The sequence below is a fragment of the Durio zibethinus genome, chromosome 28 (assembly GCF_047325235.1).
Source record: "Durio zibethinus cultivar Kanyao isolate XHJ-2024 chromosome 28, ASM4732523v1, whole genome shotgun sequence".
In the NCBI taxonomy this organism is placed as follows: Eukaryota; Viridiplantae; Streptophyta; class Magnoliopsida; order Malvales; family Malvaceae; genus Durio; species Durio zibethinus.
In genome coordinates this window covers 3,979,940-3,994,158 of record NC_143189.1, presented here as the reverse complement: position 1 = coordinate 3,994,158, position 14,219 = coordinate 3,979,940, and the positions used below count along the sequence as shown (strand labels likewise).

Here is a 14,219-nt window from a genome sequence, read left to right as displayed (position 1 = left end):
TTTTTGAATTATTAGTTTTATATTTATAAAATTAAAAAAAAAGTTACGTACATAAATTTATTTAAATTTGTAATTTTTAAATATCAATTTTAATATCATGTAAATTGATTTATTAATTAATCAATTTTATATTTTTAATAAAATAATATATAAATAGATAAATCAAGATAAACTCGAATTTATTTTTTTTTAAATAATATTAAAAATTTAATAAAGGATATAATCTCGTAAATAACTTCCCTGAATATCTCGTTTTTAACTCTTAAACACTCTCCCTCCTTCAACTTCCGCTCTTTTCAGTTTTCCAAATATCCACAAAGGCACAAACGCTGCCATCAATGCCATTTTCGTAATTCCAATTCCTAACCAAATTTCCCTTTCTCTTATTTTTGTTTTCTCTCTCCCTGCAAAGAAAATGGCGAGCGCTTGGAAAAAGCTGAAGAAATCTCTGATTCCGAAGCTTTCTACCCACCAACACCGCTCTTCCTCCTCCTTCTCCTCCTGTTCCTCAGCCAACGGCACTGCCTCTTCGCCTTCTCCTTCCTCTGTCTCTCGCTCTTCCTCTCTCCTCTCGTACAGCTTCAGCTTCCGCTCTTCTAAGGTCGGTTTTCCCCTTCATTTCCTTTCTCTCTTCAACTTTTTTTTTTGTTTTTTTTTTCTTTTTTCGCTTTGGTGGTTACTTGCCCGCCGGCTGCGGCCGAGTTTTTTTTTTGTCCCGGCGAAATAGTGAATTTTGTTTGCCGCGAAAAAATCGGCTGTTCAGTTTGCCCAACCGAATTGAGTTTTTTACGCTTATTGACTGAATTACCTCCTGCTGTTATCTTGTTCTTCTCTTTCTTTTCTTTTTCTAGTGAGGGTATCCGGGTAAAGTTACATATAAGGATCGCTGTTTGGTCACGTTTTGTTAAATTGAGTGATTATTGGAGTTGGAAACGGTGATCATAGTCAAACTAGATATGGGAGTTAATTACGGATTATGCCACGGTTGTTTATAACTACTGTGGGTACTGTATCTGACTTTGAAACGTTAATGCAATGCTCTTCGCATTACTGTTACATAACGGTTTCGATCATTAAAAATGACATTGCCCGCTTTTATATTACTTTTTGTTATGGGAAAAAAAAATTTGGACTTACATTTGCCCAGGTTACAAAGCTTTTTAAGCGTAGTCAAAAGAAGTTGCTAAATATGTTGATAGAAATTTAATTTAGCATAATGAAAACATGGTTTTGGTGGGGCGTTTAAGCATTTTGTACAGCTTGAATTCGGATAAAAGTTCAGGGCATAACACCTGGGTGTTTATTTTTTTTTTTACAAAGAATGTGTTATATATGGATTTGAACCTCTGGTTATATACCATCTTTTGAGAGATGACTGCGTGCATGGACGGAGTTTAACACCTAGGTGTTTGTTTCATTTGACGTTTAAGCCGGAACTAATAAATAATGGGGTTCGAATCCTCCATCTTAAAACTTGATCTTTCATAAAAAATGATTAGGACATGGAGTAGAGAAAGAAGCTTTTGGTTTTGGCAAATGCATGAGTTTTTTTTTTTTTTTTTTTTGGGCTATGACTTTCATGTACAAATGTTTTTAACTTTTAAATTTTTGTTTGGTAGAAGAAAAACTTTGAATCATCTTTCCATTTTTTGGCTAGTGAAAACAATGAGTGTGCCAGTTGTCTAGTGCATAAATCATGCATTGAATTTTGTTTCTGTTCATTTTATTTTCCATGAGCAGGATATGGGTCTAAACTTGGTAAATAATGAAATAGTGTATTGCTGGGAGTTTAAGTAACTTAATGCTACCAAAGTTGTTGAGATGGACTCTGTTATTTTCTGTCAATTTAGAGGTGACCAACTTGTGAAAGATCGAAGCATTAGTGTTTTTATGTGGTTGGTATATGTTGGTATTAAGGCTAATTTTGCACTAATGCTTCATAATTCTTTCCATGATCCTGCATCAAATTGTGCCTGCTTCCCTAACCCCTCCCCAAAAAAGGGAGAGATGTTGAACTTTTATTGTTCCCAAATCCATGTTTATGAATTGAAATTCCAGCATAAGTTTGAGCTCCTTCTAATCATATCATCTTTCTTGTCTCACTTTTTGAATTGTTTCAATCAAAGCTAAACATTCAATTCATTATAGGTTAAGTCTATTCCCATTCAGTTTGATTAAATTGATTTTATTCTTAAGAATGTTGTGTTTTCTTTTCGGATTTCTTATTTTGTCCAACTTGAATCATCCAAGGTATGGTAGTTCAAATGTTGTGGAATGTTCTTATGAAGTTAAGTACTAGTCATTCTCATGCATGTTGTAGATATTAGCTATATGGTAAAATTAATACTATCTTGCATCATATTCTTAATCTTTTACCCCTAAGTCCTCTCTTTATGGGTTCAGAAGATTTGTGCAATTTGCTTGGGAAGCTTGAAAAAGGGAGAAGGCCTGGCCATCTTCACAGCTGAGTGCTCTCATCCTTTCCACTTCAATTGTATTGCAACCAATGTGCAACATGGAAATCGAATTTGCCCCATTTGCCGCTCTGAATGGAAAGACATCCCCTTCCAAGCACCTATAAATGCTGCTGGTTCTCGGCGTAATAACAGCATGGGCCAACCCCAACTGTCTCCCTATAATGCTCCACTTGAAGATACTTTTGTATCTGGCTTCGGTCATAATCTGCATCAACCAACCCCGCCTGAGTTGGAAACTGACCACTTTTCTGATGATGAACCACTTCCAGTCATCCATGCTGGCCCTGTATCATCCACTCGTCTACAAGCCATAACCATTAAGGCATTACCAGAGTTTCCTGCTGTTTTAGCTTCAGATTCTGTTTCAAAATTCGCTATTCTTGTTGGCATTAGCGCTCCACCTTTTCATGTTGATGTTCAACAATTTGATCGTGCACCAATTGACCTTGTCGCTGTGCTTGACGTAAGTGGCAGCATGGCTGGCAAGCTTGCTCTTCTTAAGCGTGCTGTTTGCTTTATCATACAAAACTTGGGCCCGTCAGATCGGTTATCCATAGTTATTTTCTCATCATCAGCTCGTAGAATTTTACCATTGCGAAGGATGTGCAGTAGTGGTCATGATGATGCTATCCGATCCGTCAATGCCCTTTCCTCTAGTGGTGGGACAAACATTGTGGAAGGTCTTAAGAAAGCGGTTAAGGTTCTTGAAGAGCGACGTGAGCATAATCCCATTGCAAGCATTATCCTCTTATCTGATGGCCATGATACGTTAAATGGTGATACTCACAGCCTATACCGCAGTGTACAGAATCACACTTTAAATCCAAGGCATAATTTGCAGTATCTTTACCTTTTGCCAGCTTCACTTTGTCCCCGGAATAATGCATCTGGGGATGAGTCCCGACAGCTTACCATACCAGTCCACACATTTGGGTTTGGCTCAGAACATGATTCCAATGCAATGCATGCCATATCTGATATATCAGGTGGCACATATTCCTTTATTGATTCCATTGACATTTTACAGGATGCATTTGCTCGATGCATTGGTGGTCTTCTCAGTGTTGTGGCTCAAGATGTCCAACTGACAATACAGTCAATTTCTCCTGGAGTGCAAATAGGTTCAATTCACTCGGGGAGATATAAGAGTGAAATCTTTTATCAGGGGCAGAAAGCTATCATTGATGTTGGAAGTTTATATGCAGATGAAGAGAAGGAATTTCTGGTATATGTCTCAATTCCAGCGTCATCACATGCTGAAGGTGAGAAAAAGTTGGATAAGATGTCATTGTTGGATGTCATGTGCTCGAACAAAGATTCATCAACAATGGAGATTGTTCAGTCGAGACACGAGAGAGTTGACATAAGACGACCTAAGGTTTTGTCTCCTACGGACAGCATGGTTTGCTTGGAGGTTGATCGACAGAGGAACCGTCTCTCTGTGGCAGAAGCTATTGCAAATGCTCAACGGAGGGCTGAACTGGGAGATCTAGAGCATGCGCAGGCTTTGCTGTCAGAGCAAAGAAGAGCTTTGTTGTCTTCAGTATCAGCCCAAGCTGGGGATGGCCTGTGCAACTGGCTTGAGGCAGAGCTGAGAGAAACCGGACAGAGAATGGCAAATATGCAGTTATATGAACAGACTGGGCGGGCATATGTTCTCTCAGGGTTAAGCGCACACTCATGGCAGAGGGCCACAACTAGGGGCCACTCAACAATCATACTTGAAGAAGGTGCAACTACGAGCACTAACGCAACAATTTGTTATGAGACACCGTCTATGGTCAACATGGTGTCGAAATCACAGATTCTCACTAATGGATCTTTGCATCAACCTCAAAGGCTTTTTAACAAGTCATGCAGCCTGATTCAGCAACATAAATAAGGGTGGTGTCATAGTTTAACTGGGTATGGCAATTTTTTCACCAGCATGGTAAGGGGCATTGAGGTTGATAGCAGTAACTGATATGGAGATTCAACACTGTTTTGGGGGCAATCTTTATATTTTTTATTCCGTTGATTGAGTTCTAGCCGGTCTTACATTATTTCTTTCTGCGAGTGGATTATGTTAAGTTGGCTTTTTTATGGTAGAAATATTGCAGCAAAAGATTTTGATTGGTACTGCTTGGTTCAACTTTTTCTTCTTGTTTTTTTGAATAACTTCAGTTTTATTTGACATAAAAAGGAGTACCCAGAACGTGTGTGTTTGTTTGTTTGTTTTTTTTTTTTTTCTAAATATAGATACTAAAATTTAAAATTATTAATTTTCAATGAATTTGGTAATTTTTCATAAATCAATTTAATTAAAAGTTTGATTGTTTTTTTTTTTAAATCTCAATTGCCTTAAGGATCGATTCATGAAATGTATACCTTGGCAACAAAAAAAAAACGCATTGTACCAAATTAACAAAAAATAAAAGGAAACAGTAAACGAAAGTGTCGTCCTACAAAGCCTAAAACCTTGGGAAAGAGAAAGACGAATATTTTCAGTTAGGGCCAAGTCCAACCCAATTATCTATTCTTCTTCTTCGCCACTCTCTTTGCTTTATCCTTTCCCGGAGTTACCCTTCCCCTACTACATCTCCATCGAACCTCGGCTTTGCTTTCCCACCCCATCTCTCTCCATTTCCATGGAGTTTGAGGTGAGACACGTAGCAGGAGTACAAGACTGCTTTGTATCTCTTCCTCTACTACTTATCCAAACCCTTCAATCAACGCGCTCTTCTCTCCTCCCTCCCCTTCTCTCTCTCGAGCTTCGCCTCCCAAGCGAATCCGCCCACCCCTGGATCGTTGCTTGGTCCGGCGCTACGTCTTCTTCCACCGCTATTGAGGTAAACTAACAGCTCAACAATTCCTTTAGAGTTTAGACTTCGATTTGACTTGGATTTCTTTCTTTTTTTTTAATTTTTATTTTCCCCTACTTTTCGCTTTTTTTCTTTGGCTATGAAGGTTTCTCAACAATTCGCCGAATGTATATCGTTGCCAAATCGTGCCAACGTTCAAGTACGAGCTACTTCTAATTTGGCTAAGGCTACATTAGTCACAATTGAACCTCATACCGAGGATGATTGGGAAGTTTTAGAGCTTAACTCTGAGCAAGCTGAAGCTGCTATATTAAACCAGGTAATCAACTAATATTGTAATGAAGCAAATGAATGATCGATGAATTTCCTTCGCAATCGAACTGAAAGCAATTTAAATCAACTTCTAATGGATATTAAATACGTTATATTATAAATTTCAACAAATATAGGTCAGGATTCTCCATGAAGGAATGCGATTTCCTCTGTGGTTGCATGGCCGTACGATCATAACCTTCCTTGTGGTTTCAACCTTTCCCAAGAAAGCAGTGGGTAAGATGATATTGATACGATTATCCTAACTGAACATAGATATTCTACCTAGTTTTCTAGATGTTTGTAAAACCATTGCTTCATAATAGAACCAATTTTATATTAACTTAATTGTGAACGTAGTGCATAATTTTTACATGTAGAAATTATGAAGGCATTATGTTTGTTGAATCATGTCAAGGGACAATTTTCAGAGATTCACATATGCATATTAAGAATTATTTGTCATGTAGCTGTTAAATCATGTCAAGTGCTAATTTTAATCTTGGCTTGACAGAATTTTTTCTGACTTGTAATATATTTTATCAGTTCAACTTGTTCCTGGAACCGAAGTTGCCGTCGCTCCAAAGAGACGTAAGAAAAATTTAAACAACATGGAATCATCTACTGGAGAATCTCAGGGTGCAAAAGCACTACTACGCATACAAGATTCAGACAGAAGATTGTTTCATAAATGTAATGTCAAAGGTGTTGAGCTAGGGGTAGCACTTACTTCTGTTGCCTTTATTCATCAAGAAACAGCTAAAAGATTTTCATTGGAGTCTCTTCAGTTGGTTATTATGGTGCCAAGATTATCATCCAAAGAGAGCGTGAATAATCTGGAAAATGATGCCTCGAGAATGAAAGGAAGTCTAACTTCGAAGGAAGTAAATGGTGGAATTTCAACTGATAACAAGGAATTTCGTCAAGTGATTGTTCGCCTTTTAATTTCAGATTCTGTTGCTAAAGGACATATAATGATTACTCGCTCTCTTCGACTTTATTTGAGAGCAGGACTACATTCATGTATGTTAATTCTTTCAAGAAATCAGTTACTCATCTTACTCTATTTACCTTGCTTGGAAAGGTTTTCTGGATTTCTTTTGATATCATTGAACGAGCGGTTTAAGATGCTTTTCTGAATTGAAGTATTCGGTTTAAACATGTTTATGTATCAATCCTGAGAAACTTTGAATAGTCTGATGAGATGTTTCTTTGAATGCATCAAATGTCTTCCTGGCTATTATATTGCTTTGAACACAAACTTCATTCTTTGCTCCATTCCATTAGAGTGCCTCATTGGAAATTGCTTGGTCTTTAGGGGATTCAAATGATGCAAGGATAATTAATTTCTTCTAGTTTTCTCTTCTGAAATTACCTTTTCTTTGTATTCAAGTGGTAGATGTTTATTTACAAATAGCAATTTCCATTGTAATGAGGGGTATATGGGGATGAGAAAATTTGAGACAAACATTGTGACATGGGAAAGCCTTTTTAGATGCCAACTAACTCTGCAAGGTTTCCAGTATTAAGGGACAGTATTAAGGGAAAGAAATTTTGTAGAATTGTTGATTTATATGATATATGTTTCCTTTTATTTAACGAATATAACATTTAGATTTCTGTTTCTAGATGCATCTTATAGGGTAAATTTGTCGTTGCTAAGTTCTTTGACCTGTGCTATTTTATCCAACTTAAGTGAATTCACCTTCTGTTCAATGTGTTTCTTTTCATTGCTTTACTTTTGTTCAATGTTTGCTCTTGCTAATTTTACAAGGAGAGGAGAAAAACTTATCTTCCTAGTTATTATGTTGCTGTTTTATTGAAATTTCATGCACATTGTCATTTTTCATTTATGGTTAAGGTTTTTGAAAGAAGGCTCCCATGCATGCAGGGGTTTATTTAAAGGGGTATAATGTTGCTTTGAAGAAGGAAATTCCTGTACTTTCACTTTCTCCATGCCATTTTAAGATGGTTGCAAATAATAAGGCTCTTGGTAATGGGCTTGAAGTGCTTGATGGCCATAAAACTCTTAGGACAAAAAATTCACTTCCTATATCTGGTTCAGGAACCTCTTTGGAGGTAGTAAATTGGTCAATCCATGATAATGTTGTTGCTGCTCTTTCTTGTGAATTTACTGGCCAAGATGGTGAAGACTCCAGTCATCAAGACACTAAGAAGGGCTTAGAGTGTCTTCTTCAGACATGGTTTCTTGCTCAACTTGATGCTATAGCTTCAATTGCAGGGATGGAAGTTAATACATTGGTTTTGGGAAATGAAAATCTACTTCACTTTGAGGTGAATAGATATGATTCTGGGGCTTATGGACTTGTCTCATCTAATGGTTTTTCAGAGAAGAGAAATAAGACAAAAGATTTGTCAATGGAAATTTCATACATATTAACCATCTCAGAGGAAACACTGCACGGTGGAAAGGTTAATGCATATGAACTTGCCCTTGATGATAAAAACAAGACGAATAATGTTCAGGGAGGTGTAGAGTTGTTTGGAAAGCTAAATTTGGGTAACCCTGTGTCCTTGTATTCTGTTAAAGACAGAAAATCTGTCAAGGGGTTTAGTACAAATGTATCTTCATTAAGCTGGATGGGTGCGACTGCTTCTGATGTTATCAATAGTAGGTATTTTTCTATTTTTAAAATTTTTACAGTTAAACAGAATTAGTTGCCTGCCACTTTATAGGAACAACTGACCATGCTTATGTTCTATCTCTTATGGTTTACAGCACCCTGTTATGTAAGGTGTTTTTAGGGTCTTCTTGAAATTGTTATGGTGACTAAAAGCTTCAGTGTGCTGAGTTCAGTTTTATGCCAAAATCTGATATAATATTCAACCTGGGTTATTTTGAAGGGATGGCAGATAGAGAAACATTTTATTGTCTTACATTTTTCTCCTTGTGGACAAGTAGGGTAGCACATGTTACTTGTCCAAGGCTGAGCATGATAATAACTTTTCTAGTAACAATTTGCTTTTCTATTTTGACCTTGAGTTAACTAACTAAGATCTTATAACATGTTCCCCTGACAAAATACTACATGCAGGAATGATGGTGTTGCTATCTCCTGCTTCTGGAATTTGGTTTAGTACGTACAATCTTCCTCTCCCAGGACATGTTCTAATATATGGACCTGCGGTGAGTTACTACAATGTATTGCTTCTTTTGGGTATTAAAGGGAAATCCCTGCTTTTCTCTAAATTTTACTTTGGGGAGAACGCAAAATGTCATACAACACCCTTTTTGCAAATTACGATTTTACCACAAGCTGCATTTTCTAATCTTTTGAAAACAAAACTTAAATTCTCAACTGTATCTTGTAGAAATCTTTATTATGTTGCAATTAGATATCACTTTATGTTGACCTTCTTCTTTGACAATCTTAGATTCTCAACTTTGTTCTCTCTTTATGTTTTGTGATAAAGATGTTGGTGCATAATATTCTTTTACCTTTCTTTTAGGGATGACTCTTTGAGAGTATTTTTTTAGAATCTACTTCTGTTGTTGTTCTTAAGAGTGCGTTATTGTATTTATTTGACATATAGGTTCTGATAATTTTGACTTAAATAAAAATTGGTGTATTGTTTTGTGTTAGGGTTCTGGAAAGACATTATTGGCAAGAGCTGTTGCAAAGTCCCTTGAAGAACAAGAAGACCTGTTAGCTCATGTGTAAGAAATTATTTGAAAATGCATATGCATCCTTCTCAATGTTGACATTTGGAAATGCCATAAGTATGGCTGATTCTGTCTCGGAAAAATCTTCATTGCTTTATGGTTTTCTAATTCTGATTGGTGGTTTCTACGGGTGAAAAACTCATATTGGTATTTGTCTGTGCATGCAGAATCTTTATATGTTGCTCACAACTTGCTTTAGAGAAGCATGTGACCATTCGTCAAGCTCTTTCAAGTTTCATATCTGAAGCTCTTGATCATGCACCTTCAGTTGTCATTTTTGATGATCTTGATAGCATCATCCAATCTTCATCTTACTCAGAAGGATCCCAGCTTTCAACCTCAGTTGTTGCACTTACTAACTTTCTCACTGACATTATGGATGAATATGGGGTATATATCTTTGTGATGCCCATATGTCCCTCATTTCCCTATTTGGTAGTACTGAAGCCTTAACAGATGTTGATTCCATTCTGTCAAACCAGTGCTCTTGATCCAAACACTTTTTCTGATGCATTTTATTTTAATAATTCATGGTCAGCTAATAGATTTTCGTGTAACATTGAGCAGGAAAAGAGGAAGAGCTCCTGTGGTATTGGTCCAATAGCTTTTATAGCTTCTGTGCAATCTCTGGAGAGTATCCCCCAATCTTTGAGCTCATCAGGTTTGTCTTCATCTTTACTTTATTGGTTTAAGGATTCTAACCTCTTGTTGTATTGGAATTATAACGAACCTCGACTCTATAATTTCTTTATCTTCTCATTTTCTAATAGTTTTGCATTCTTGAATTTGGTTATTATCAGGAAGGTTTGACTTTCATGTGCAACTGCCTGTACCTGCTCCCTCTGAACGTGGGGCCATATTGAAGCATGAAATTCAGAGGCGTTCCCTACAATGTCATGATGATATCTTAATGGATGTAGCTTCCAAATGTGATGGATATGATGCATATGATCTGGTATTTTTGTTTCTTGTTTGTGTTTATATGTATTTCTGCCTAGTATTTTTTTAAGAGGCATTAATGTTTTTTTCTCCTCTGGATAAGTTTGTCACTTACTTCCTATCTGTATGTTACTGACATCTTTATCCCTCTTGTTACTAATTTTCTCGATGTTTTGATTCTGCATGTAGTTTAAATTGGATATGATAAGTTGCATTCTGTGATATATTATGGGAAAGAGATTGCATACTCTTTTATGTTGCTTATCCTAAAATTATGCAAAAAAATTGATACCAAGGAATTTCATTGTTTCAGGAAATATTGGTTGATAGAGCTGTTCATGCTGCCATTGGTCGATTTTTACCTTCTGATTCTGGCTCTGAGGAACACATGAAGCCTGTACTAGTTAGGGATGATTTCTCTCATGCTATGCATGATTTCCTTCCAGTTGCCATGCGTGACATTACTAAATCTGCTCCTGAAGTTGGTCGCTCTGGTTGGGATGACGTTGGTGGTCTTAATGACATTCAGGATGCTATCAAAGAGGTACAAGTTTCCTTCTGGCCTTCTAAGTTGCCTATGATTATTCTAAATTTATATTTGGATTATGCAGGTTGTATTGTTTTCCTGATTTGCTTCTAGTGTCAGCCAAAATGTAAACCTCATTCTTCTCTGTTGCACCCAGCATGCTTATCTTCTTTGTGTATGTGAGAAGAGAATATGATAAACCTGGACCCTTTTTTTGTTAACATTTTGATTCTACTTTCTGTTGATAGTACTTTCTTTTGATAGATTTAGTCAGGTTTGTAAAAAAGACTTAATATGATGTTCCCCATAGGATCTTGATATCTAACTTAATATGTTGTTCCCCCGTAGGATCTTGATATTGGGTGCTTTGTATGGTATTGTTCTTTAGCATTTATCACTTTCTTACGCTGTAGTTGGTATCAGTAAAATACTGGCTTAAGACTACCATCAAAATAAGAGTCTTTATTTATCATTTCAATTATCTATTGATGTTATGTCCAATTTTCATCTTCCAATACGTACATTTTCTCAATCATTCATTGTTTTATTCCAATCTGAAAGCATCTTATGCTCTATCTGTTGCTAATACTTATACTCCAATGTCAGATGATTGAACTGCCTTCAAAGTTCCCAAATATATTTGCACAAGCTCCTTTAAGGTTGCGATCTAATGTTCTCTTGTATGGTCCTCCTGGCTGTGGCAAGACTCACATTGTTGGTGCTGCTGCTGCTGCTTGTTCACTAAGATTTATATCGGTGAAAGGGCCTGAGCTACTGAACAAATACATTGGTGCTTCTGAGCAAGCTGTAAGAGAGTATAATTAAGCCTTTTTTCTTTTACTATCTTTTATAGATGCCTTGATAGTTGATTTTTGTTTCTTGATATGCCAGTAATATTATTATAAGCAAAAGCTGATTTTTAGAGAATAGCAGATTTAAACAATAATTTTCGAAATGAGCTATGTAAATGCATAAAGTGTATGTATAACCTTGCCTAAAATGAATTGTAGCAGCAAGTTCATGTTACATGCTATACAAGTATTGAATTGAAGGGTGTGGGAAGCCATAATATATTATTGTCTGTGTAAACCTGCAAACTTGTAGTACTTGTTAACTTATTCTGGAGTCCAAAGGCCCAGGATACTGAGTTGTAGAAACATTATGCTTACCAATTAAGAAGTTCAGCTCATCATTATACTCTGGACATATGTTAATGCATTTCTACTGAAGAAATGTAACTTATGGTGCATGTCCTATGCCTATTGTTTCAGGTTCGAGATATTTTTTCAAAGGCAGCTGCTGCAGCACCATGCCTCCTCTTTTTTGATGAATTTGATTCCATTGCCCCTAAAAGAGGGCATGACAACACTGGAGTAACTGATCGAGTTGTTAATCAAGTCAGTATCTTTTTGCTTGCTGCATTTTATAAATTTGCAGTTACTTTGTCTTCTTTCTCATTTTATATTCCTTTCAAACAGTTCCTAACTGAATTAGATGGTGTCGAAGTCTTGACTGGTGTATTTGTGTTTGCTGCAACAAGGTTAGTTTTCAAATCTATTATTAATCTCCAGTTAACATCTCTGTTCACAATGTCATTAACTATGGTTCACTAATTAGGCATTGTCCCAATGCACATAGATCTGGGAGTTGATGACTTAACAACTAGATCTTGATGGGATTGATTTTGACATGAGATGCATAACCCGTAAAATATAGCTGTGCCAATAGCACAAATTTTGAAAACATTTTCAAATTTCTTGTCCAAAATGATCACTTGATTTCAAGATTTTGCATGCGAATTTCTTATTTCATTGTTTTTCTTATTAGTTGCATGCCTTTCATGAAAGTTGACTTGAATTCTTATGTTAAGCAGTAGACCAGATCTACTTGATGCTGCATTGTTGAGACCAGGTAGGCTTGATCGCCTCCTTTTCTGTGATTTTCCATCTCAGCGTGAGAGGTTGGATATTCTGACTGTTCTTTCTAGAAAGGTTAGTGATAGATACTTGGTAGACAATGTATAATTTTTTATTGCCCTGATTTCTTTCTTCTTTTATTTTGTCATAGAAACCAAAATATAAATTAGTCTGTCGGCGATGCATTGCTTCCCAGAAGTTCATAACTCTGTTAACATTTGTAACAGAGTGAAGAATGAAAACGATCTTGCTACTTATGGAACTGGAAATTTAACTTGATTTAATGTTTTAGTTTGATTCCTTTGTGACGCATCTTTGTTTTTGTACAAATAATGCAGCTACCATTGGCCAGGGATGTTGATTTAGGCGCCATAGCTTATATGACAGAAGGATTTAGTGGAGCTGATCTCCAAGCTCTTCTTTCAGATGCGCAGCTCGCTGCAGTTCATGAACATTTGAACAGTGCGAATAGCAATGAGCCTGGAAAAATGCCAGTCATAACTGATGGTGTTCTGAAGTCTATTGCTTCGAAAGCAAGACCGTCAGTTTCAGAATCTGAGAAGAAGAGACTTTATGGCATCTACAGTCAGTTTCTGGATTCGAAGAGATCCGTCGGTGCACAGGTTTTTCTCTCTTGCAAACTAATTTTCCTCTCTAGATTGCAGCTTGTCACGTTAGTCACTCACCCAACTTATAAAACTACTTGCAGTCGAGGGATTCTAAAGGCAAGAGGGCAACGCTGGCATGACCAATAGAAAGAGTCATCGCTGCCCATTTTTCGTGGAATTGAAAGATCTACGTTGGATTCCTCTTTTTTCTTTTCAATTTTATACCTAAATCATTCTTTCAAACCTGAATCCATGAAGGTTGAGGATAGTTTTGGTGTCGCAATTGTTGTATGTTAAAAAAATTCTACGTTGTTCTTGCCATGGATGGTGACGCTTGATTAATTCCCTTGTTTCAAAACAAGGGCCAATAGAATAATGGGCTTAAACAGGTATCTTGCAGGTATCTGGGTAAGGCCGGGCCCAGAATATATTGAATATTAGTTATTTATGTATTTTAATCAAAATGTGAATCACTTTTTTATTTTTATTTTAGGGCAGTAAGACTGGTTTCATAAAATTAAAAAAAAAAAAAAAGTTGTTGTAATTGTGATTAAAAAAAAAAGTGATTGTAATTGAAAAAAAAAATTTAATTAAAAATTTATATTGCATAAATTTTATTGAAATTAATATTTAGATTCAATTTGTAGTGTGATAAATTCAATCATATAACATTGAAGATGGGGTGGAATTTAAATTTAATTTTAATTTTTACATTATATATTACACTTATAAAAAGAAATCATGATTAAATTTTTTAATTCTATTTTTGTTAAGATTTGTCTTTTGCATTAATTTTGGTAATGATAAGTTGATTTGATAAAAAATAACAAATCATATTATAGCATGTGATTTATTTTAATTAGTTAATATTTATCATATCGATATTTTAATTAGTGATGATAATTAATTGTATAAAATGTTTAATTTGAAACAAAGTGATAAATTTTTTTATAAG

The 14,219-nt window shown here is 35.9% G+C and overlaps 2 protein-coding genes across 5 annotated transcripts; both read left to right on the top strand.

Annotated features, from left to right (window-relative positions):
- The first annotated feature begins 244 nt into the window (after positions 1-244).
- On the top strand, positions 245-4,595 carry LOC111281377 (E3 ubiquitin-protein ligase WAV3-like). The gene is made up of 2 exons (XM_022869120.2): positions 245-601; positions 2,404-4,595. Exons 1-2 carry the CDS (start codon positions 416-418, stop codon positions 4,357-4,359), a joined length of 2,142 nt encoding a protein of 713 aa, XP_022724855.2. The 5' UTR covers positions 245-415; the 3' UTR covers positions 4,360-4,595.
- Positions 4,596-4,952: 357 nt separating this feature from the next.
- Positions 4,953-13,751, top strand: PEX1 (peroxisome 1). Of its 4 annotated transcripts, none has more exons than XM_022867863.2 (17): positions 4,953-5,305; positions 5,424-5,597; positions 5,728-5,827; positions 6,137-6,613; positions 7,482-8,222; positions 8,647-8,738; positions 9,196-9,269; positions 9,443-9,665; positions 9,843-9,936; positions 10,076-10,230; positions 10,528-10,758; positions 11,347-11,547; positions 12,012-12,137; positions 12,219-12,280; positions 12,614-12,731; positions 12,995-13,279; positions 13,366-13,751. In XM_022867863.2, exons 1-17 carry the CDS (start codon positions 5,105-5,107, stop codon positions 13,402-13,404), a joined length of 3,393 nt encoding a protein of 1,130 aa, XP_022723598.2. In that variant the 5' UTR covers positions 4,953-5,104; the 3' UTR covers positions 13,405-13,751. The 4 variants fall into 4 exon arrangements, 3 of the variants coding, with proteins under 3 accessions (XP_022723598.2, XP_022723597.2, XP_022723600.2); XM_022867862.2 differs by having other exon boundaries at positions 9,443-9,710; XR_016335156.1 differs by lacking the exon at positions 12,614-12,731 and having other exon boundaries at positions 9,443-9,710.
- Positions 13,752-14,219: the final 468 nt, after the last annotated feature.